At 39.6% G+C, this 21932-nt stretch overlaps 1 protein-coding gene across 12 annotated transcripts in view; it reads left to right on the top strand.

The window, feature by feature from the left end:
- HMBOX1 (homeobox containing 1) overlaps positions 1-18946 on the top strand; it is a 194110-nt gene extending 175164 nt beyond the window's left edge. For 4 of the 12 annotated variants that reach the window (XM_078069458.1, XM_078069463.1, XM_078069461.1 and 1 more), the window contains 5 exons: positions 12181-12263; positions 13870-13965; positions 14806-14900; positions 15141-15212; positions 16894-18946. In XM_078069458.1, coding sequence (XP_077925584.1) covers positions 12181-12263; positions 13870-13965; positions 14806-14900; positions 15141-15212; positions 16894-17031 — 484 coding nt within the window. In that variant the 3' untranslated portion in view covers positions 17032-18946. Of the gene's footprint in view, positions 1-12180; positions 12264-13869; positions 13966-14805; positions 14901-15140; positions 15246-16893 lie in introns of all 12 variants that reach the window. The other 8 variants (XM_078069460.1, XM_078069459.1, XM_078069469.1 and 5 more) reach the window with 8 other exon arrangements.
- The last annotated feature ends 2986 nt before the right edge of the window (positions 18947-21932 follow it).

Below are 21932 nucleotides of genomic sequence, written 5' to 3'. Positions count from 1 at the left end.
TGTATCTAGATATATATTTTTTAACATAATTACAATAAGGCATATATGGTTTTGTAACCTGCTTTTTTCCCCAACATTTCCTGTGGTATTAAGTACTCTTTGAAAATGTGATTTTTTGGGGACACCTGGGTGGCTCGGTCGGTTGGGCGGCTGCCTTCGGCTCAGGTCATGATCTCAGGGTCCCCACGTTGGGCTACCTGCTTGACGGGGAACCTGGTTCTCCCTCTGCCTGCCACTCCCCCTGCTTGTACTCTCACACTCTTTCGCTCTCTCTCTGGCAGATAGATAAAATCTTTGAAGATGAAAATGTGATTTTTTTAAATTGCTCCTTTCTTCTTCAAATAATTTATTTAACTATTATTACTTGGTTAGACATTTAAATCTTCCCAGTTCTGCCCTCTTAAATAGTATTGACATGACCACCTTTATACTTACCTTTTTTCTTAAGATACCATATTACCACGACCTCCCTCCAAAAGCTGAATTTATCCACATCACTAACAGTGGCCTTGAGCACATACTGCTCCTGTCACCAGCACCTGTCTTCCATGCATATTGTGATCTTTTTGGGGAGTGAAAATCAGCTTTGTTTTGCCTATTAATAGGTGAAAAGCAATGTTTTATTTTTGTCTACATTTAAACTTCTCTGATTATTAGTGAGGCTAAACATTTTTACATGTTTATTAATCATTCATACTTTGTGTCTACTTTTTCTTTTCACCATTTTTCTGTTGTGTATTCATGTTTTCTTATTGACTTGTATATTTAACTCTTTATAGAATGAGATCATTCATGCTTTATGCTATATATTTACATTTATTCGTAATTTATTTTATTTTTCATTTAAATATAGTTAAATCCATTGCTTTATTCTTATGCAACTACCTTCCATCATTTATGCTTCCTCGTTTGGATGTTTTCTTCTAGTTTTTTTTTTTTTTTTTTTAATGATTTCACTTTCACATTTCACCCTAATATATTGGGTCTATATAAGTTGAGGATCTAATTTGGCCTTATTTTCCAAATAGTCAATTTTCCCTTTCTCCTTTAAGATTCTTTCTTTCTTGCATATAAAGTTATTATATTTGTTGGTTCTATTGATCTCATCATCAATTCTTGAACCAGTTTTGATTATTAGAACTTTATAATTTCACAATATTTGACAAGATAGGCCCATCATTACTATTTGTTATCAAAATGTTCTTAGTCATTTACATCTTTTTTTCCTGGTGAACATTAAAATCATATTGTTGACTCATACCACTCCCACTGAGAAAAAGGAGAGAAGAAAAAAATGTGTGTGTGTTTTAAGTGCATTAAACTTAAAGATTCATTTCAGAAGAAATGACAGTGTCATATTATTCATTCTTATCTAGCAATGTGTTATATGCCTCTCCATTTCTTATGTCTTTTTAATACCTCAGCAAAGTGAGTACAATTTTTTAGTTTTTTATGCAGTTTTTATATTTTTCTCATAAGCTATTTTTTTTTTTTTTTTTTTAAAGATTTTATTTATTTATTTGACAGAGAGAGAGACACAGCGAGAGAGGGAACACAAGCAGGGGAGTGGGAGAGGGAGAAGCAGGCTTCCCGCGGAGCAGGGAGCCCGATGCGGGGCTCGATCCCAGGACCTGGAATCATGACCTGAGCCGAAGGCAGACGCTTAACGACTGAGCCACCCAGGCGCCCCTCTCATAAGCTATTTTTATTTTTATCATTTTTCTTGCTTTCTTAAATAGATGCCTTTTTTCTGTTAGATCACATCAAACGGGTTATTTCTGATACATGGGAAAGTTTTGATATTTTTTCTACTTAGTACCCAACCATCTAATTATTTCTGAGGCATTTTCAATTTTTCCCTTGGCTTTCTTGATATAGTATAATATGCCAACGATAATTTTGTGGCCCTTCTTCCCAATATGTTTCTTAATTTTGTTTCATGTCTTATTGTACTCACTAGTACTTTCAGGAAAACATTAAATTGTAGCCAGAGAAAAAATTGTATTGAGGCTATGGGCTCTCTTGTCTTGTTTCTGATTTAATGAGTTGCTGCTAGCATTTTATCATTTTATTATTAATGTTATCACTCAGTTTTCCTAATATTTTATTGTGAAAAATTTCAAACATACAGCAGAGTTGAAAGAATTTTATAGTTACCACTTAGATTCTACCATTAACATTTTACTAAAAATACTTGTTTTATTACACATCTCTTAGCAGACTTTTAAATTATCAATAATCTTGGTTGTACTACAGAAGTAATTATCTGTACTTAGTATCCCAAGATTTTAAAAAATCAACACTGCACTAATTGTTGAAGATGCAGGTGAATATGGCAGTCTCTTAGCCTTGTTTGTTATCAAGAAGTGGCCAGTCTAAAAACTTTCAATAAAGCTTTGAAATGGGAGCTTATAATGAAAACTGTTCGACTTATTATGAAAACTGTTCCACTTATTATGAAAACCGTCGGAGTTCTCTCCGGCAGGTAGGAAACCAGGAGTTCTCAGCGTTTGCTGAGCATTAGAGCTCCCGAGGAGCTTACAGATATCCTGGTGCCCAGGTTACACCCGAGATCAATAAAATCAGCCCCTGTGCAGGTGGGACCGTGGCCCACGCCCTAGGTGATTACAATATATGCCTCCAGCTGAGGCCCACTGGATTGCAGGATGAACGCTGGGAGAGTGTGTGTGAAGCTTGGTGTGGATGAAATGAGGAAGGAGAGCAGTCCTTCCTGGCGCTACGTTGGGAAGTCAACTAAGTGGAAACTTGGAGTGTGGCTTGCAGAGTCTGCCTGGGGCAAGGGGCCCAATAGGGTCCAACACGGGGATCAAGGAAGCTCTATGCCCAGTGTGGGGCTTGAACTCAGGACCCCAAGATCAAGAGTCACGTGCTCTACCGACTGAGCCAGCCAAGCGTCCCTAGAGAGTTTTGAGTGTCATGTTCAAGATTCTCAGCGATGATTCATACCAAAGGAAGGAATGACCTGGTGAAACAGGGATGAGAAGTCTTTCGACCAAAGAGGTCACACTATCCCGCCTCCAGCCCAAAGTCGTGGAATATGTTGCTTTTTGGCTTTTTTCATTCCATCCTTTCTTCTTCTGGCTGCAAGCTTGTGACACACTGTATGCCTCTATAATAGGGGATTGTACTATTATTGCCCAATTAAAATTCGTTACACTAAAAAAAAAAAAACTGCCAGTGTTAAGCATCAGAAGGGTAGCAGTCTAACTTGGATTACAGAGGAAAAAGAATTGAAGTTAGAATTTTTCAGTATTTGACCAGACTTTCTAGAGAAGAGAAAACCTTTGTTCAGCTAACAGACGACTTACCAAAAAAAAAAAAAAAAAAAAAAACAGCTGCTGTTCCAGTCTACTTGCCGGGTGTATTTATTTCTGTAGTGAAATACAGTCCATCAAACTATGATAGTTGAGTCACATTAGCCCTTAAGACCATCCCATTCTTTTTGTACTGACTCTATTTTCCCACGGTATTAGTCTCCTAGGGCTTACATAAAAAATTTCTACAAACTGGGTGGCTTAAACCAACAGAAGTATATACTCTCTCACAGTTCTGGAGGCCAGAATCTGAAATCAAGGTGCCAGCAGAGTTGGTTTCTCCCAGAGGCTCATAGGGAAACACTTCCATGCCTTTCTCCTACCTCCTGGCAGTCGCTGGCAATCCTTGGTATTCCTTGAGTTGCAGATGCGTCATCCCAACATCTGCTTCCATTTCCACACTCATCTTCTCTGTGTCTGTGTTCTTCTCTTTCTCTTACAAGGACACTCGCATTGGTTTTAGGGCCCAGTATGACCTCATCTCGATCCTTATTATAATTACATCTGCAAAGACCCTATTTCCAAATAAGATCACTTTCTGAGGTTCTGGGCCAACATGAATTTTTGGGTGACACTATTCAACTCACTACACCCAGCAATTTCCTTAGCAAGCAGTAGTAGAAAGAGCATCAGCTCAGAAGTCCAAAAGCTTGGCTCTGATCCTGGCCAGTTCTGTAACTTTGGGGAACCTTGTTATCTGTAAGCTTGTCACTGTCTCCATTTCTCATATGAGAATGTTGATCAGTGAATAATCTTTCAGGGTCCCTCATTGTCCTAAAGTCTACATTAAATAGTGAAGAATCATATGCATAGCTAATTTCTGGCTCTACTCCTCTTTTTTTCTCTGGTCCCTGATTGTTTCTCAGGGGTACTTTAAGGTCTGATTAGTGTCAGAAGGACTTTGACATCTTTGGATAAAATATAGAATATCACTATCCTGGTTTGTATGTGAATGTGAGCTAAGGGGGTTCCTTATTTCTTAGGCCTTTGTGGGTTAACAAAAGACAGTTGCCACACTTGGAGGTTTTCCCATTTCTTTCATCTCAGCTTTCACTCTGTTGGTTAAAAACAAAAATAAGAAAATTTAAAATTTTTTTGTTGCCAAAGATCATTTAACACATAGATGATCTCAAGTAAGAGACAGGACAGTTAGGTTCCAAAGTGCTCCAGTTTCATATTATTCTCTTCCCTGCCTACTGTCCAGTAATTTTACTTAGTGATGAAGAAATGCACACTAGATTATAGATAGTGGGCAATGTCTGACAGTCCTGAAAACTTATTTTGAATTACTAAAATGGTGAGGCTTAAATATCTCTTGAGGAGATGTGCACATAAAGGCACAGAAAAAAAAAAAAAAGTTCATTTACATGCCATTATCCCTTGCTTAAAGAGTTAGTCCCCATCTTTTCTGTATGCTCACCAAGACACAAAAGGAGGAATTTTCTGGCTGCAATTTTTATAGACTTCAGTGTTATTGAGATGAAAGTGCTTCAAGGACATTTCCATTTGTTACTAGCTTATGGTTTCTCATCTCATGTAAATTATTTTGCCACTTTTCATTTTAATTCTTTGCTGTCATTGTCTGGCAAAACGATCATTTGATTTCTCTCTGTGAAGATATTCACTGATTACTCAGCTGACAATGTCCTTTGTCTATAAAAGTGTAGTGCCCTTAGGATTTATTTTATTACTTTTTTATTACTACCTGTAGATTTCTGTTTACATTTCTTTCCCTTTTTTGTCTTGGAAAATGTCTAGGGCTATAAAATATTCTTATATGGAACAAAAGTATGTTTTGAACTCCAGAGTTCCAGTTTAGAAACAAATCTCTTTTAGGGTCTTAGAGCCAAGTTCTCCTACAATTTGTCCACCTGGTAACAGTAGAAAAATCTATTTCTTTGACATAATCTAAAGGTTAAAATGCTTGAAGGTGAATAATAAATAGTGTGTACTATTCCTAAGACTATCTTTTTTTTTTTTTTTTTTTGGTATGGGGATAGAGAGGTGCCTAAACCCAGGAGGTGAGGCTGTCTTGAATTATTACCATTCTGAAATGTCTCTTGAATCTCACCTTTCCTCTCTGTTTCTGCACCTCAGCCTACTGCAGACCCTCTCCTCAGCTCTTGCCACACTGCCTAACTGGCTTCTGCCTCTAGTATCACCAGAGATATTGCCCTACAAAAATAAGTCTGATCCTATAATACCCCTGCTTAAAAACCTTCATTCCCAGTTGCCTAAAAAAGTTAACTGCAAACTCTGTCATACCCTTTAAAATCTGGACCCTGTGTTCTGTTTTTGTTTTTTGTTTGTTTTTTCAGTTTGGTCCCCAACTGCCCCATCTTATGTACAATATATTCCAGCCACACTGACACACTGAACTCCTTCCTATTCTCAAGAACATTCTAAGCTCTTTCATAACTCCCTTTCTTTGTATATGTTGCTTCCTCTGCCTTGTATTAATTCACTCTACCCACCCTCTCTGCTCTCTCTTCAAGACCCTGCACAAATGTTGGTTCCTCTCTGCTCCCATATACTATATTCATACCACTAATATAGTCCATTCTGTGATATTTTATAATATGTTTCATTACATACGTACATCCCCCAGTGACTACACTGGGAAGCTTTGTCTGATTCATCTTTGCCACCATTTAGCCAATTGCCTGGTATAAATTAGGACTTAACATTTTTTCATGGGCTAAATGATTATTTCCAAAGTCAAGGTCAGTAGACCTGTTTCCCAACTTCATTGATAGTCTATTGGTTATATATAGCTCAGAAAGAAACAACTACACTAATGTAATTGTATTCACCTCTTAGTCTAAAACCTCCGAGTATACCTAGAGAAGATAGTGTACAATATGGTGAGATCTCAGCTGGCTTTCTCCTGAAAGATATTCATGGTTTCACTAAAAGCCTTAACTGCAAACACTGTTTTCTATGTTTTCACCTCTGTTTCCTTCTTCCATTCGTTTATTCCCTCATGTATGTATGTATGCATGTATGTATTTATTCAACCATTTATTGATCAAACAGTTGCTTTTTGAATGTCTGTTATATGCCAATCAGATTCTTTGGGCTTAGATAGCTCCTCTTGTGAGTAACTAGATAGAAACTGTAGTCAACCATCTTCTTTGATGCTTCCCTTTTTTTCTGAGCAATTAATATGCTCTCTTTCACAGAGCACATATGAAAAGGACTTATGGGATTTTGACACTAAATTCAGATAAGTCAGTAATGTGATGTGGTTGCAGGGGGACCATATAGTTTATTATCTAAAGTGGGATACTTTGGGGAAGTGAATTTGTTAATAACCCAAGATAACAGCACTCTCTCAGGCAAACCAAGATCACCCTATATATAACCCCTATAGTCTGATAATCAGATTGCATTACTAGTTGCCTTGTTTTTCAAGCACATCTTAGGTTTTTATGCCTTTGTATCTTTGTCTTTACTGTTAACTTTGCCCTTTCCTCTCCAATACCTGAAGTCTGTGCATCCCTCAGAAGACTGCCCAGTTCAGTGAGCTTTCCCAGATCAGCCTCATCTGTGGAAATATCTCTCTGAATTTATTTAGCTCATCATTTATATCCTTAATTAGCAGCTAGGTATATTCTGGTTTGTCTGTTAACTGTTTTGACTATTGTTTTGACTTCTTCTACTGTTTAACTATTTTATATATTCCTCATCAGCTGAACCACATGTTCTTAAGATCAGGGCTTATATTTGAACTTATATCCACTCCTCAAGTACAGTGCCTTATTCACACTCATGTAATACATTTTTGTTGAATATTTTATTTCCTGGCCTACTTTTGTCTTTCCTAAAAACTCTTCCACTTTATGTTGGTATTGTGTGTCTGTTCCCACTTGGGGCAGGGGGAGGCTTTAAGAGCTTTGCAGTCAATATTTTTATTACATCTTAAACTTATATATTTACCATGGGGCATCTTAAAGTATATTATTTTATCAGTTTAGATTATACTGTCTCTCTTGAATTCATATTTTTCAAACATTGAATCACTACGGAAAGACAAAAAGATGAAAGTGGTACTCAGCTGGGCGTACACAGCTCCAGCTGGAGTAGTACATTTTGCTGAAAATTTACATTTTGAATAGGCCTACATTTCTTAATTATAAAAATAATAGGACCTTAACAGAGAAGAAAGGACTAATTGTAAGGCTTAGAAATATAAAACTATAGTGAATTCTTAGATTCTTTGATTTGGAAGAAGATACTGATTTATTTTTACTCTGATCATCTTTATTTTATATAATTAGATCCTAAAAATACACAGTAAAATTGATCTTTTAAGACTTTTTAACTCATTAAGTCATATATACCATGAATAACTGCAAATTCTAACTTAGCTTCCAAAAATGCTGTGGCTTTATCCTACTAATCATTAGAATAACAGTCACAATCCTAATATTTTCTAGCAGATCCAAATACACTTTACCAACATAAATTGTTTATGGAGTATTAATCATTAAACTAGTGTTTAATTTTTTCAGTGTTTTCCCAAAGTTCTTTTGTTAAAAATTTATAAAAATAGCATATGTTCATTTCAAAAACTGAACAGAGAAGTATATAAAACAGAATGTGAAAACCAATCTTAATTACCACCAATACTTTCCTGTCTTCCATCCAGCCCCAGTATTCTTGCTCTCAAGAGATAATCATTTCTTTAGTATGTATCTTTTGAGACCTTCTATATATCCCTGACTTTCAGCAGTTCATTTACAGTGGTATTTATTTCTTTTGGAGACCCCTGCACTGGGTTGGTGGGGACTTTGTTCATCATTATTGACTTGTCAGCACTGCCATCAGCAGGGAGTGCATATAAGAATGAATCAGACTTGTACCTCAAGTGGCTTTCGGCATAGTGGAGGAGAGATGTATACAGTGATAACTATAATTCAAGATGAAAAAAATGTGAGGGAGGAACAGATGGAGTGCTATGGGATTCATGGGGTGATATTTACCTTTGACTGGCCAAGAGCTGATAACTCAACATATATCCTGAAAGACAAGATTCAGGTTGGGGGGAGGCAAAAAGCAGATATACTGGCAAGAGAAAGGCACAGAGATACCAGGAGTTTACAAGGTTATTCCATTTTCCTAGACTGTAGCATGCATATATGGTAGTAACAGCAGATAAAGAAGCAAAGGTACTTTAGGGGAGAACTCTGAACACCTCTATAATATACTTTTAAAAAATTTTAACAGAATAGTGCCCATGACTAGAGATGTGCACTAGGAATATTAAGCAGACATTAGAGGGGGTGGAAGGGGGATCAGTCACTGGCTTTGCAGTAAGTTGGAAGAACAGTTGCTATAATGAGGTATAGTGGCCCCAGAGCTGCTGCTGAAATAGGACCTGTAGGTCTTAACAACACCCATGTTCCATCAGATCTGAAAAGGCCTTGATTATAAGCACACCTTGATTTTATGTACTAGTGACGGGGGACAAAAAAAACTACTGCCAGTTAATTTTCAGAGACCACCAATTATAAGATACATCTTGATTTTAGGGATTATAATAATAAAGAAATGTACATCACAAAATCAGTGAAATAGCGTAATTATATAGGTACAGGGAAAAGATGGGGCATGCAAGAAAGATAGGAGACAGCTGAGAAAGGAGGGAGGATGAGATCAGAGATACAAGTGGAGAAGTAGACCTTAAAGAGGAGAGGGCATCTTCCTCCACCAGGAAATGAAGAAATGAACGAGCAGTGACTCAAGTTGAGAGGCTGAGAAGCTAAAAACATCACACAAACTTACATTAAATAACCTCCCTCTTGGTAAAAGAGGAGGCAAGGTCATTTGTAAAAAGAATGACTGGTGGGTTTGAAGGCTTGGGACCTAAGAGTGAAAAGGCTTCAGGTAAGTGGGGCATTAAAGATGGAGTATTAAAAAGTTAGAAAGGACAGAAAGAGTTCCCATCCAAAATGAGGGGCCCAGTTAAGGTTGAAACCCACAGATTTATAAAGAAACCAATTGGCCCTATTTTATGACTTTGTCCAGGAACACTTGGAGAGAAGGATGGAAGAGAACATGTGGAAGGTGCTTTCTGCAGGGTAGGAGATTGGCTGGACAGGTATGGTGGAAGGACAGAGAAGCAAAATAAGTTTCTCCTAAGGGATATTGTTGATCTGGCTCGCCATGAAGTTCAGGCTAAGAGATGAAAGGTGAGGCCGGGAAGAATAGATAAACAGATTTTTTTTAAGTTGTTGGGGGGAGCGTTTTAAAGGGATTCGAGATGATAAAGAAGGTGAAGGAAAAATTATTCTGAAGAGGAGTAGTAAGGAGAAAGTTGATTGGGGGGATGTCAGAATTAAGATCATGGAGGTAGAATTCAGAAGGTTGAGTCCTGAAGATGTGTGATCTTTCTAAAACACAGATGGGTGTATATCTATCTCTATGTGGCTTGAAAACCTCTGTTTCAAGATGACGTCTTTACTACTGACAAGAACAGACAAGGCTCTTCACAAGCTGGCCTCATCCTGCTTTTCCAGGCTAATATCTCCTCATTTCTTCCTGTGAACCCCATATTCTAACCACTCTGGATTCTTCTCTGTGGCCAGAATCCTCAGGGCTTTTATCTACCTTTGGCTTTTGCACATGCTGTTCCGCTTGCGTGAAATGTTCTTCCTCCTCTTCTTCGCCTTGCAAACTCCTGCCCATCTTCAAGACCTAACTCAAGATGGCACTTCCTCTGCCACATCCTTCTGGGTCCCTGCAAACAACACTGAGCACACTTTCATCTGTGCTCCAGCAGTACTCTCTTCAGACATCTTATGGAATTTTACCACAAGCATATTGATTTATATGTCTGTCTCCAGTAGATTGTAAACTCCTTGACGTCAGAAGCTATCTAATTCTCTTCACCCACAGTGCAAGCCTACAGTGTTAGGTACTCAATATCTGCTTTTGTTGTCTTTGTTGAACTTTAAATAAATGAGCTAATCCAGTGCTTCTCCAACATTAATGTGCATTCAAATCACCTGGAAATCTTGTAAAATTCAGATTCTGATTCAGTCTGAGGTGGGGTCTGGGATTCTACCTTTCTAACAAGCCTCCAGTTGATGCCAGTGCTTCAGGCTCATGAAACTAATTGCCCAAGTAAATAGCACAGGTGGAGTAAAGGTCAGTAGGAATGTGGAAGTGGAGCAGTTATGGGGATAGTCCGTTGGAAAGATCCTCAATGTGAACACCAGAGCCCTAAAAATGATGACAGAAAATCATGTAGGAAGAGATGCTTAAATCGTGGAATCAAGCAGGAGACCACTGTGGAGGATGGTAGTTGACAAGCCTGGTATGATGTAGTTCTAGGACTTAATGTTTTAGCAAAGGAAAGGCTTTCCAGGGATGGCAGCTGCTGTGTCAAAGGATGTGCTCCATGGAGATGGTGGGGGTGGGGCAGTGGGGGCAGGGGTGGTGGCATCAGGAGTGGGGGTTTGGGGTTTCACAAGAAGGGTTTGCAGCCTCTAGTTGTTTATTCCTGATAGAATGGCATTTCTACCATCACAGACCAGAGGGTGAGGGAAAGGAAAAGCTGCATTTTAAGGGAAGGGAAGCCGAGAGGTTATAGAACCTGACAAGGGGTCATTTCCTGATCATAACATGAAGATCCTTTTTCTTTTCTTAAAATCATAGTTGACAGAAAAAGTAGCCCTAATAAACATTCTGTTCCCACATAGAGTCTCACAGGTCTGGTAATGCTAAGGAGGAGTTCTGTAAACCTAATTTCTTGTAAGTACTATTGTATAGAATATGTGCTTTTTTTTTTTTTAACATATGGAAAAAAGCAAAAACATCTACATCTCCTCCCACTAATCCCCTTTCCCCACATCAAAGTAATTGATTTTTACAGCCTAATGTGTACTCTTCCAGCTTTTATCCATGCAAATTTATGTACACATAGACAGGAATTTTTCAAATTCCATAATGGTATTTTCCATGCACATCATTCTGCAGATTGTTTTTCTTACTTAGGAATGTTGTAAACATCCCTCCAGGTCAACGGAGAGAGCTCTAGCTTCTTTTTTCCTGGTCATTTTTATTTTTTTATTTATTTTATTTTTTTTTTAAAGATTTTATTTATTTATTTGACAGAGAGAGACACAGCGAGAGAGGGAACACAAGCAGGGGAAGTGGGAGAGGGAGAAGCAGGCTTCCCGCTGAGCAGGGAGCCCGATGCGGGGCTCGATCCCAGGACTCTGGGATCATGACCTGAGCCGACGGCAGACGTTTAACGACTGAGCCACCCAGGTGCCCCTGCTAGTCATTTTTAAATAGCTGTGTATAAATATAGATGTCCCATAATTTGTTCTGCCATTCTCCCATTGATGCACAATTTGGTCATTTAAAATTTTTGCCACTACAAAATATGACACACACACAAAAGTCCTGCTGTTACCGGTGCCTCAGTAACAGAACTCCATGATTTCAACCACCCGCATGTGTATCACAAACAACTTTTATATCAAGGACAGCTTTCGGTGAAGCAAAGCAGTAACTAGGCCTGCACTAATATAGTAGCCACTAGTCACATTTAGCGATTTAAATTTAAATTTGCTAAAATTAAATCAAAAATTCACTTCCTCAGTCACATCAGCCTCATTTCAGCTGCTCAGCAGCCACATGTGAGTAGTGGCTCCCCTGTCGGATAGTAAAGGCCAGACCATTTCCATCCTCACAGAGAATTCCATTGGACACCCTGGACTAGACACATAATGTTACATCATAAAGAAGACCGTATTTTTCAGTGGGTTAGTCTTTTAATGAGAGCACATTTTTTAAAGTACAAACTTTGTGTCTTAATTGGTTGCCCCTGCAGTTACTTCAATGAGAATCAATACCCAGATGAAGCTAAGAGAGAAGAAATTGCCAATGCTTGCAATGCAGTTATACAGAAGCCAGGTAAGGCAGCAAGCTGCCACTTTCCTCCATGGTGGAGCTCTCGGCTTCAGATCATCATTTGGGACGAGAAATCTTCTTTTACTCATTCCACCTGGGTGCCATTCGCTCCGTCCTCACCACCTTCCTGTCTAGTCACTGCCCTGTCCTGTTCAAGCAGTACTTCTTAGGGATGCAATTCCAGTACTCCAGATCAGATGTGCACATGGAAAGTTTCCAGGGAGTGTCCCTGCTTAAGATATGAGAGACCTTGAAATTATATAGACTGTATAGATTTCTTTCTCCATAAATATAGCATAACTATGTCAATTCCAAAATAATTTTAAAGTTTGGAATATTTAAGTAAGGCTTGTAAATGAAAAGATTTAGATTTTTTTTAACAAGTGTTTTATAATTCTGTATTCCTGTTTGAAGAAAGAATTCTTATTGGAGTTGGCTTCTTTCTCCTTCCCACGTTGTGATGACTTCTGCATATAGCTAGGAAAAATTAAGGGTAGTTCCATTCTGAAGTTGTATTGTTCTCATGCAAGTCAGCCGAGCCACTTAAACACACATATGACTTTTCTTCCATGTGTTAAAATATTATTCCACATTTCACGGTTTTTGTTACCAGAAATCATTCTCAGTTAAGATGATCAATTGATCTTCATTTGGCTGGTTAATTTGATTGGCTTAAAGGCTATCTGTACAAAAGTATCAATGTTTTATCATAATTAAAATGTGATTTATTCTCCCTTACCCAGAAGCCAGACTTCTAGCAGTCTAGACCCTACAGACACACCTCCAGTGACCCCACCTATACCCTTACTTCACACCAGCCAAAGTCCCACCCATGAGGAGAGCAGGAGCTTGGAAGCTTCCTGGAAAACACTTCACCCTGTATCATCAGTGCTTTAACCTGTTTTCTGGCTTCTCCACCCACTGTGGATTAAAAGCTAAATCAGAAAAGACCAGTGGAGGAGGGAAAGGTGCAGATGGGCCCTTGTTGGCCGGCATGGTGCTGATCTGTAAGAAGTCACATTTGACAGCAAAGAAGCTAATAAATCTAAAATGCAACCTGAATTGGGCTATGCGTTCTAGCATAGTTACAATAATGGATGGTCAGAGTGACCTCTAGTCTTCAAGAAAACATGGGTAATAATTGTTCCCTGCTGTCTGAAGATAGCAGGAAACAATTTATATAAGGCCTTAAAGATGTTAGTAAACTTGAGCTACCTGAAAACTTGATGAAGACTGACATACTCATCTACAATGATGGTAATTAAATGAAGCCTCCATGGACTATCCTATGAGTTTTGAACCCTGGCAGCCTGACTTTGTGGAATTCATTAATTTTGTATTTAGTATTGGAATTCTTTAGTATTATGTGGCTTTCTGAAATATTTTATGTTCTTGGTTGCTATTTTTGTATTAGTTTTCATTCATTTAATAATAGTTTAAATGTATACAGAATACTAAAAAACAACAAAACCTGTATCTCTTATTCTGGCAATAAATGCAGTTATTCTGGCAATAAATGTAATCAAAAGAACTTTTCAAAAAGAAAGTATTATTCCTTAAAACTAGTCTCAGCTACAGACTATCTGAATTTTATTGCATGTATTCACAGGCAAAAAACTGTCTGATCTGGAACGAGTTACCTCCCTGAAAGTATATAATTGGTTTGCTAACAGACGGAAGGAGATCAAGAGGAGAGCCAATATTGGTAATGTATCAGAGAGGCTGCTTTCCCTTTTGAAGCAGTCATGGACGTTGTATTTACTTTGAGAGCACCTTCAGTTTAGAACTGCAGGTCTTAATGATGCTAACTTTTAAGCCTAACAAGAATTGTCCTTATGTTTTTCTTTGTGTTTTTAAGAGTTAGTATTATTAGCATTATTTGTATTATATTAATAATGGCATTGTTCTTAATATTCTAGAGTCTAGAATTAGATATGGCCCCTGACTGCATGACTCCTGTGCTGCATATTAAAGCTACTTGCTAAGGTCTTGAGCGAGGGAATGAGACCCTGAGCTTCTTTGTTATTACTGGGCCATGACTTAGATATTAAGAAACATGTGCTTAATAGAATTGGAATGAAAGAGTCTTAATAGGGAACACAGCAAAACACAGATTTTTAAAAAGAGCATTTAAGAAATATGAACTGATGAAATTGGGGTGGGAGATTGGTTTTGAGCTTCTAAAATTGTATTTCATTTCTAAACTTAACTCCCTACCTCTCCATCAATACAATTCTCAAACACTTTATAGAACCCTGAGACAGGAGGGCTGTTGAATTAGTTGGTAAGTATTTATGAAGCACCCAACAGTCAACCACTCACACGTGGCTCGCATAGCAGCAGGGGCTCCAGAATGACAGATGTGTTTCTCCCCTGGCCTGTGTGCAGTTTAATTTTGTCCGTCTACAATTTAAAAGAAAACATACAGGAATCTAGGTTCTGGTTTAATTACACCCTAGTTTCCTTAGCACAAAAATTAATTCCGTGTTCAAGCGATTACAATAATGTAACAGATAATTTAGGGATCTATTTGCTTTTTTCGAAGAAGCAGCAATCCTGGAGAGTCATGGGATAGATGTACAGAGTCCAGGAGGCCATTCCAACAGTGATGATGTTGACGGAAATGACTACTCAGAGCAGGTGAGCAGCTGAGAGCAGAGGTTCTTGGTTACGGAGCGGGTGGGACAGTATGACAAGTCAATTCTGTGGGTGCGTTTTGTATGGGGTGGGAGAGAGGAGACAATCCAGTGTCCCTCCACTCTGCTCATGCGTGTAGTTAGATTTTCATGTAATTTGAAAGGAATGTGGTAAGATTCAGTTGTCCTGTTAAATTTGTGAGAAACTGTTATTCACCCACATGGATTTATTGTCATACAACAGGATACTTGGCAAGTACGCAATGGGGAGGAGGAGGAGGGAAGAAGTTCAGAGGGAGGCAGAGAAGCAGAGAAGGTAGAAGAAGAGAGGAGGATCTGATCCAAACAAGCAAGTTACACCATCCACCACACACACACTCAATGTTTGAGAAATACTAGGGGCTACTGGGTAGCTGTAATCCATGCCTAAACATGTACCAACGCAGCACACAGTAGAAGGTCCCACCCACCACGGCCCCATTGCAGTGAGAACCCTCATGCCCAGATGAGTGGTTCTTCCAGAGTCTCTGGCACATTGACACACACATCTTATCATAAATGCATGTCTTCTCACGTCACCCTGACCTAGTCTTCATTGCTTGGGGGGAAAAATATATTTAATTGTAGCCACTGGATGGAATAATTCAGTCACTAAGAATAATTCAGCCACTGGATGGAATAATTCAGCCCCCCACATATCTCTTGACAGATTTCATTAAAATTGTCATAGGATTTAAAATTCATTTCTGTTTGGAATATGAAAAGAATGTATGCTCTCTTCTGGACCCTAGCAGGGAAACTTTTGTTCTTTCCTATGGTGTCTATACACCTCTTCGTGGCCCCTCAGCCAGCTCTTAAATGTAGTCCGCTCTGTTCTTCCCTCTGCCAAGCACTTTACAGCCTCTGGCTACCAGCTTGAGTGCAGACAGGCTGTGTGCAGGAGTGCACACAACCCCCTTTTCAACTCTAAAGACCAGTCTGTGAAAATGGGAATGAAACAGTGATGCCCATAGTTCTCAGGGATTACCTTTTCTCTTTTTAGGACTCCAAATCATAGCTCCACATTTTATTCAAGCAAATATTCTGTCTTTCTAATCAAAAATATTCCTGTTATTTTTCAGTCTACCAATGTAGGTGGATCATTTCCACCATTTTTTCCACATGCCCTAAGGGCAGCACATCCCATGATTTTTTTTCCAAAGGGGCTTACCCTTTCCAAAGCTTTCTGATGCAGAGTTCCCCTGAAGATGTGACAGGTGAGAAACTTACCCCTTATTTGTAACACCATCTTCAGTGCCTGACAAACACCCTGCAATGCCAGTTTCCTTCACAGCTTTATTGTTTAACACATTGAGCTGTGCACGGAAGGAGAGCTTCACACTCGCCCTAAGTACGATACCTGCCGCTTCCCTGGCACAGCAGCCTGACAGCAGAAGAGCACCACCCATGGTCTCCCGTAGCCATTTCCGGCTGGTATACTTTTGTCCTGTTGTAATTGAGAGGTTTTGGTTTTTTGTTCTTTTATAAAAGTGCATCTTTACCCATTAGATGTTGGTGTCTGTAGTTTAGTTTTCTCAGTTCAGCAGAGAGATACGATGAGGTCTGATAATCTGTTTGTAAGAGTACCAGTCCAGAATTTAATAGCTCACTAGTTTGGCCTTCAATGACTAGTGCTACGTTTGTTGCAAACTAGAATGATCAGATTTGACTAGCATCACCAGCAGTCTTTCCGATAGAAGGAATAAAATTCTCAGCAAGAAAAAAACATTTTGGTGCTTTTTATTTGTTGAATCATAAAAATGTCAATTGGAAGTCCTGACCTATTTCCATTCAGTGTCTACTTAAATACATTTCACCTCTACTGTGTCATGAGCCCCTCCCCCACTGTTTCCTCCCACGAATGTTCTGCCTCGCCTTGCCCTCAGCATGCCTTTCTGTGAGTTGGAGAATTTTGCCAGTCCACTAATAACACTTGTTTCTTATTTCTGCACATCTAGGATGACAGCACTAGCCATAGTGACCACCAAGACCCCATCTCATTAGCTGTGGAAATGGCAGCAGTCAACCACACTATCTTGGCATTGGCCCGACAAGGAGCCAACGAAATCAAGACAGAGGCCCTGGATGACGACTGATCAGGGAGGGTTGAACAGGAGAAGTTAACTTAGTTTAGACGTAGCACCTTAGCAGACTTTCCTCGGTCCTTAACATGTGTTCTTACAGTATAACTTGCAGTTTCTTGTATGTCAGTTAGCTGTTAGGGTCTTGTTCTGTGAAGATGGCATGGTGCCCTCAGCCTTTGCATATACTCTCTCAGTATTAATTCCCAGTAAATAATAACCAACCAACCAACCAAACTCCCTCTCCCAGCCCCCGAGGCTAGAAAATCTTGCTGCTCTGTCTTAGCATTCCAAGAAAGTGCTTCCAGGTATTTAGATAGCCCTCAGTTCTCCAATATTAGGCTACATGTAAAACCTTGGGTACCTTTAGATTCCTGTAACACTAGTCTGTACCCTTTTCCTTCCCCAAGACTGATAGGATGCAAGCTGAGGTAGTGTGGCCCAGGATTGACAGACACCATTTGGGGAGTATCCGCAGAGTAAAAGGAACACTAGAATTCCCACTCAGCGTGGGAATCATTGATTTCCAGCTGCAATAAGCCGTGCCTCATAATAGTCACACTGTGGCTAGATTATACTTCTTTGGGTGCTGTGCTAAGAATGTCCATGGAAAAACTTGATCTCAGATTTTGGTTGATGTTAACATGCCTGACACAGACATCCTTTCCTCTCATAAGCTGTGTGACTTAGATAAAATACTGCCTTCTGCCTTTGGGACCATGATTCAAACAAACAGAAAGACAAAAAACAAAAGTCATTTAAAAAAAAAAAAACCCAGCTTGAGAGCATTGGAAAAAAACATGAGCTGAATGTCTAATGGATGTTAAGTCCAGTTCTCAGAACCACTGTACATTGCGTGGCACAGGTATGTGCCTGCCTGGAAAAGTGCTGGAGGCATCATGGAAGCTGCTCTGCCTCCTGTTGGTGTCCCTTTTCCCTGCTACCAAAAAGTCTTTCAAGGATGGAGCTAAGGTCACAAATGAGTGAATGAACTTCCAGTCTTTGTATCCATTAACTGAAGCCCCCTCAATATGAGAGGTTGTTAGAGGACTTTAGAGTGGGATTCTGCTGGCTGACTATCAGAAATGCAAATACTTTCCTAAATAGGAGCAGAAAAAAGCAGGGGACAATTGCCACTTATGTGGTGGGTCTTCGAGATACAACGTGATGTGACTGCTTTGGTGTTCTCTTTACTCTGTCCTTGTAGAGGTGTGAAAAGCTATATTGCTACAGGCAATTTATTTAATAATTGGAAGCCATATTGATAATGGATGTGGTAATATTTGTAAAGTTTAATCTACTTTAAGCGGCAGTAACTAATGGAATTTTTTTCCTTGATCACATATGTAGCACTTTTGTTACTTTTTAAAGATATTTATATTTGATAAATCTTTTTTTCATTTTGAGAACTCAAAATACCAAACAGTGAACTTGCGTTATAAAGTCACCCTGTGATCACCTTGTCATCTAGTAGCAAAATGATGAACTATTCATGCATCAAAGAAAATTACATCTGCTGGCCTTGTATGAAAATGATCTCTTGGCATCCCGATTAAATGACACACTGTCACTGTGGGGAAGAGGAAACCGCCTTCGATGTAGCAGCGTAGGGTGCGTCTGAAGGAGGCATGACTGCTGTATATTTTCTGCCTCATTCCATCTCCTTTCTACGCATGGTGGAGCCTTGTTTAAAGGGGGATATGGGGCTGGCTATTAAACAGGGCTTCTGTCTTGTCGTCCATTACCTGAGAACGATTTCTAAGGTGGAAGGAAGGTGCCGTTTCCTTACCTCTTCACCCCTCCTCCCCCACCAAATGTATTCAGCCTAAAACCATTGAGAGGAAGACTGACCTTCTTTGTTTTTCCCTTCCTTGTTAGGGAGATATTAAATATCCACCAGTTTTTAGCTGGTCTGACTCCACTTAAGGCACATGCTGACGAGGTCTTCTCCGTATCCGTTCATCCTGCTTAGGCCAGTGTGCGGAAGCCTTTGAGAGGGCACGAAGATGCCACCTTATATGGGTCTGTGATTTTAAAGAGCCGTGGGCAGGGACTGGGCCTGCTCTTGTTTGTGGATTTCAGGCAGATAATGTATATACTTCCAGCTTCCAAGAACTGAAGTAAAATGGGGTAGTCTTTTCTGTTTTACTGTATTACTTGAACCAACAAATTCAAGAGTAGCATTTGTTATTCTCAGGAATGATCCCCCTGCTCATTTTCTTTCTTGGTGTGTTTGACTTTTTATTTCAGTTAGGAGATTATGTTATCTTCCTTTCCTTTTATATTACGTAGAAGAAATATATTGTATCTTTCCATTTTGGTGGAATTTTGTCTGCTTAATCTCAGTTGACTCAGAAAGAAAAGAAGAGAGAAAACTATAGTGTCTGACAAGCCACATCCATGATTTATTGTAAGGAGATTATTATAATTGATAGCTTCTTTATGATGGGATTGCTAGTATCATTTGTTCTTGCTGGTCTTTTTAAAGAAACAGACTCAAACTGTTAAGACAGCTGCAGTTTCTAAAGAAATACAGTGATTGCCAGAGAAGAGCTAAAAGGTTTCATTGTTTTAAGGCCTTAAGAAAGGAAAAAGCTTCAGAGAATAAAGGAGAGTCATATCTATGAAAGCAGCCCTGGGCCCTGTCTGGCAACCTGGAAAAAGTGAGAGAACATGTCTACCAGTGCAGGGTAGCCTAGATTGGGTTCAGTGGGAACAGGAGGAAGGAATCTTTCATCCAGAATTCTTCTTTTAATTGAAGAAGACTACTGGCCTGCTCCTAAGACGACCTGCTGCCTTACATGCAACTTTTGCTTTTTCACTAAGAGCAAAAATGTAGTTCTTTGGGGCCTAGATTTAAATCTACCATTGTTGGTTTGTTTTTTGTTTTGGAGTTTGTTTGGTTTTTGTTTTTTTGTCACCAGGTTGAATTCTGTCTTGTCCAGGCTCCCCTAGTTCTTATAATGGCACATGGAGTTGCCACCGTCTAATTTGTAATATCTTTGGATAGTGAATTTGTTTTCTTAAGCTTTTTCAGGTTTGGTGGTATTTAAATAGAAACCCTAAACTGCTCTCTTACTGAAGGGAAAAGAGTCAGGCTCTAAAAAAAATCACGTTCTGTGCTTTTTGGTTATGTCCCTCCTTTCTTACTCCATACTGTACTTCCCTCAGGCCCCAGAAGTCTGTTCCAGGACTGCTTGTCCCTAGTGAGGAAGACTGAGGGTGGGGATGTGGAACCTTGTCAGCAGTTCTGGTAACTTTTCTGTTATTTCTTTTTCTTTTTTAAAGACACTTGGATTGAATTACTGTAGTCAAATGGGTAAACTTCCTGCTCCTCTTACAACACAGCCTTACAAAGGGACCTTCGAAAGATGGACCATCCTAGTGGGATGTCTGCCTTGCTGTCGATAACCCTAATGTAGGATGAGGGCAGGGAAGGCAGTACAGTACACTCTTAGCTGAGACCTTCTGGTGCCAGTCAGTACCAACCAGACATTTTGGTTTATTTCAGGTTTATTTCAGCAAAGCGTGTAATTTTGAGTACCCCTTAGGGCAATTTTCTTCACAGTCTCAATCCTTTAAAGTGGTTGATAAGTGTGGTCACCTTCCACCTACCTAGGGAATCTGTCCAGTTCCCGCACACTGTCTTTGGGTGGGACAGCCCCGCCCCCCACATTCTCCTATTATTCCTTCACAGGAAGAAAGTTCCTGGAACGGGAAGACCCCTTTAAGATACCTTTCACTCTAGCTCAGTAGAGGTGACCACCTAAAAAGATGTGAGTGAGGAAGCAGCTCATCACTACTGAAGTGTGCAATTCCAATACCCCAGTCCCTGGTAGATTTAGGATGGCAGACAGTCTGGTGACCAGCAGTACTACTGCGGGGGCCAGATATCCACATAGATTTTTTACCTCAAAGGGGACAACTCATGAAGAGCTCATTCATACACTTGTTTCAGTTCTCCCTGTTTGGCCTTTGTCTTTACAAACTTCCCTCCTGGATTCCAACCATCAGGCACCAGGTGTAAATAGACTCATTTCATCAGGAATCTCCAGTCACTTCATCTCCCTCTGTGAACAGCTCCTCTTCCATTTGCCTCTGGTCTCCAGTACTAAGGCCTCATCTTGAGCTGACATCTTTGCTGGGATTTATCTTCCACGGTAGGCAGAGTAGGTGGGTGTGGGCCATCTCTTCACACAAATACTCCTTCCTGTCTTGCAGGCCATCTTTTTGACCAGCTACATATTCCACTGACCAGCTGCATTATTTCTGCCCATAACAGTGGAAATAATCCCTTCTTCATACATGTCCTCCCACCCCTGTCCTAAAAATGTGAACTTCCAAGTCCTTACTCTCTCGGTCTTAAGAAGGGTTTGGGTAGAAGCAGTCTTCCCATTTAACTTGTGGCTCTGCCTTTTAAAATTGCTTTTTTGTCTTTTCTTGTACAGAGAACAACCAGAGTATTTTATCCCCAATGAGTCTCAACAGATTCTTAGGCAATAATTTTTCTTGTTATTGATGATCTTGTGCTCAGTAGCACTCTACACTGAATAGTCCTGACCTTTCACATTGTGCGTTGGTTTTCTGTGTTAATCTCTGTCCGTGTTTAATTCTTCGGTCAGAGTGGTGATAGATTTTGTCATTTTGTTGTTGTGATTATTAGTAATGTTTTACTACTGTATTCATTGGGGCTTTGAGACCAGCCAAATCCATTTATAGCTTTACTGAGCCAGATTTGTTTGTCAAGATTTCCCAAGTGAAAGTTGGGTGTACTGACCAGCTCTGCTGGTGGCGTCTGTGTGGGGCACAGGGGTGGGGTGGGGGATGCACTGGGGCAGGGGTGGGAATTACACATTTGAAACATTCCTTTTTGTGTGCTCTCTAAGTAGCAAGGATGTTTACTCAGGATTCTGGGA

This window comes from Halichoerus grypus, chromosome 3, assembly GCF_964656455.1.
Source record: "Halichoerus grypus chromosome 3, mHalGry1.hap1.1, whole genome shotgun sequence".
Classification (NCBI taxonomy): domain Eukaryota; kingdom Metazoa; phylum Chordata; class Mammalia; order Carnivora; family Phocidae; genus Halichoerus; species Halichoerus grypus.
Note: the sequence above shows the minus strand (reverse complement) of the source record. Positions and strands in the feature narration are given on the sequence as shown.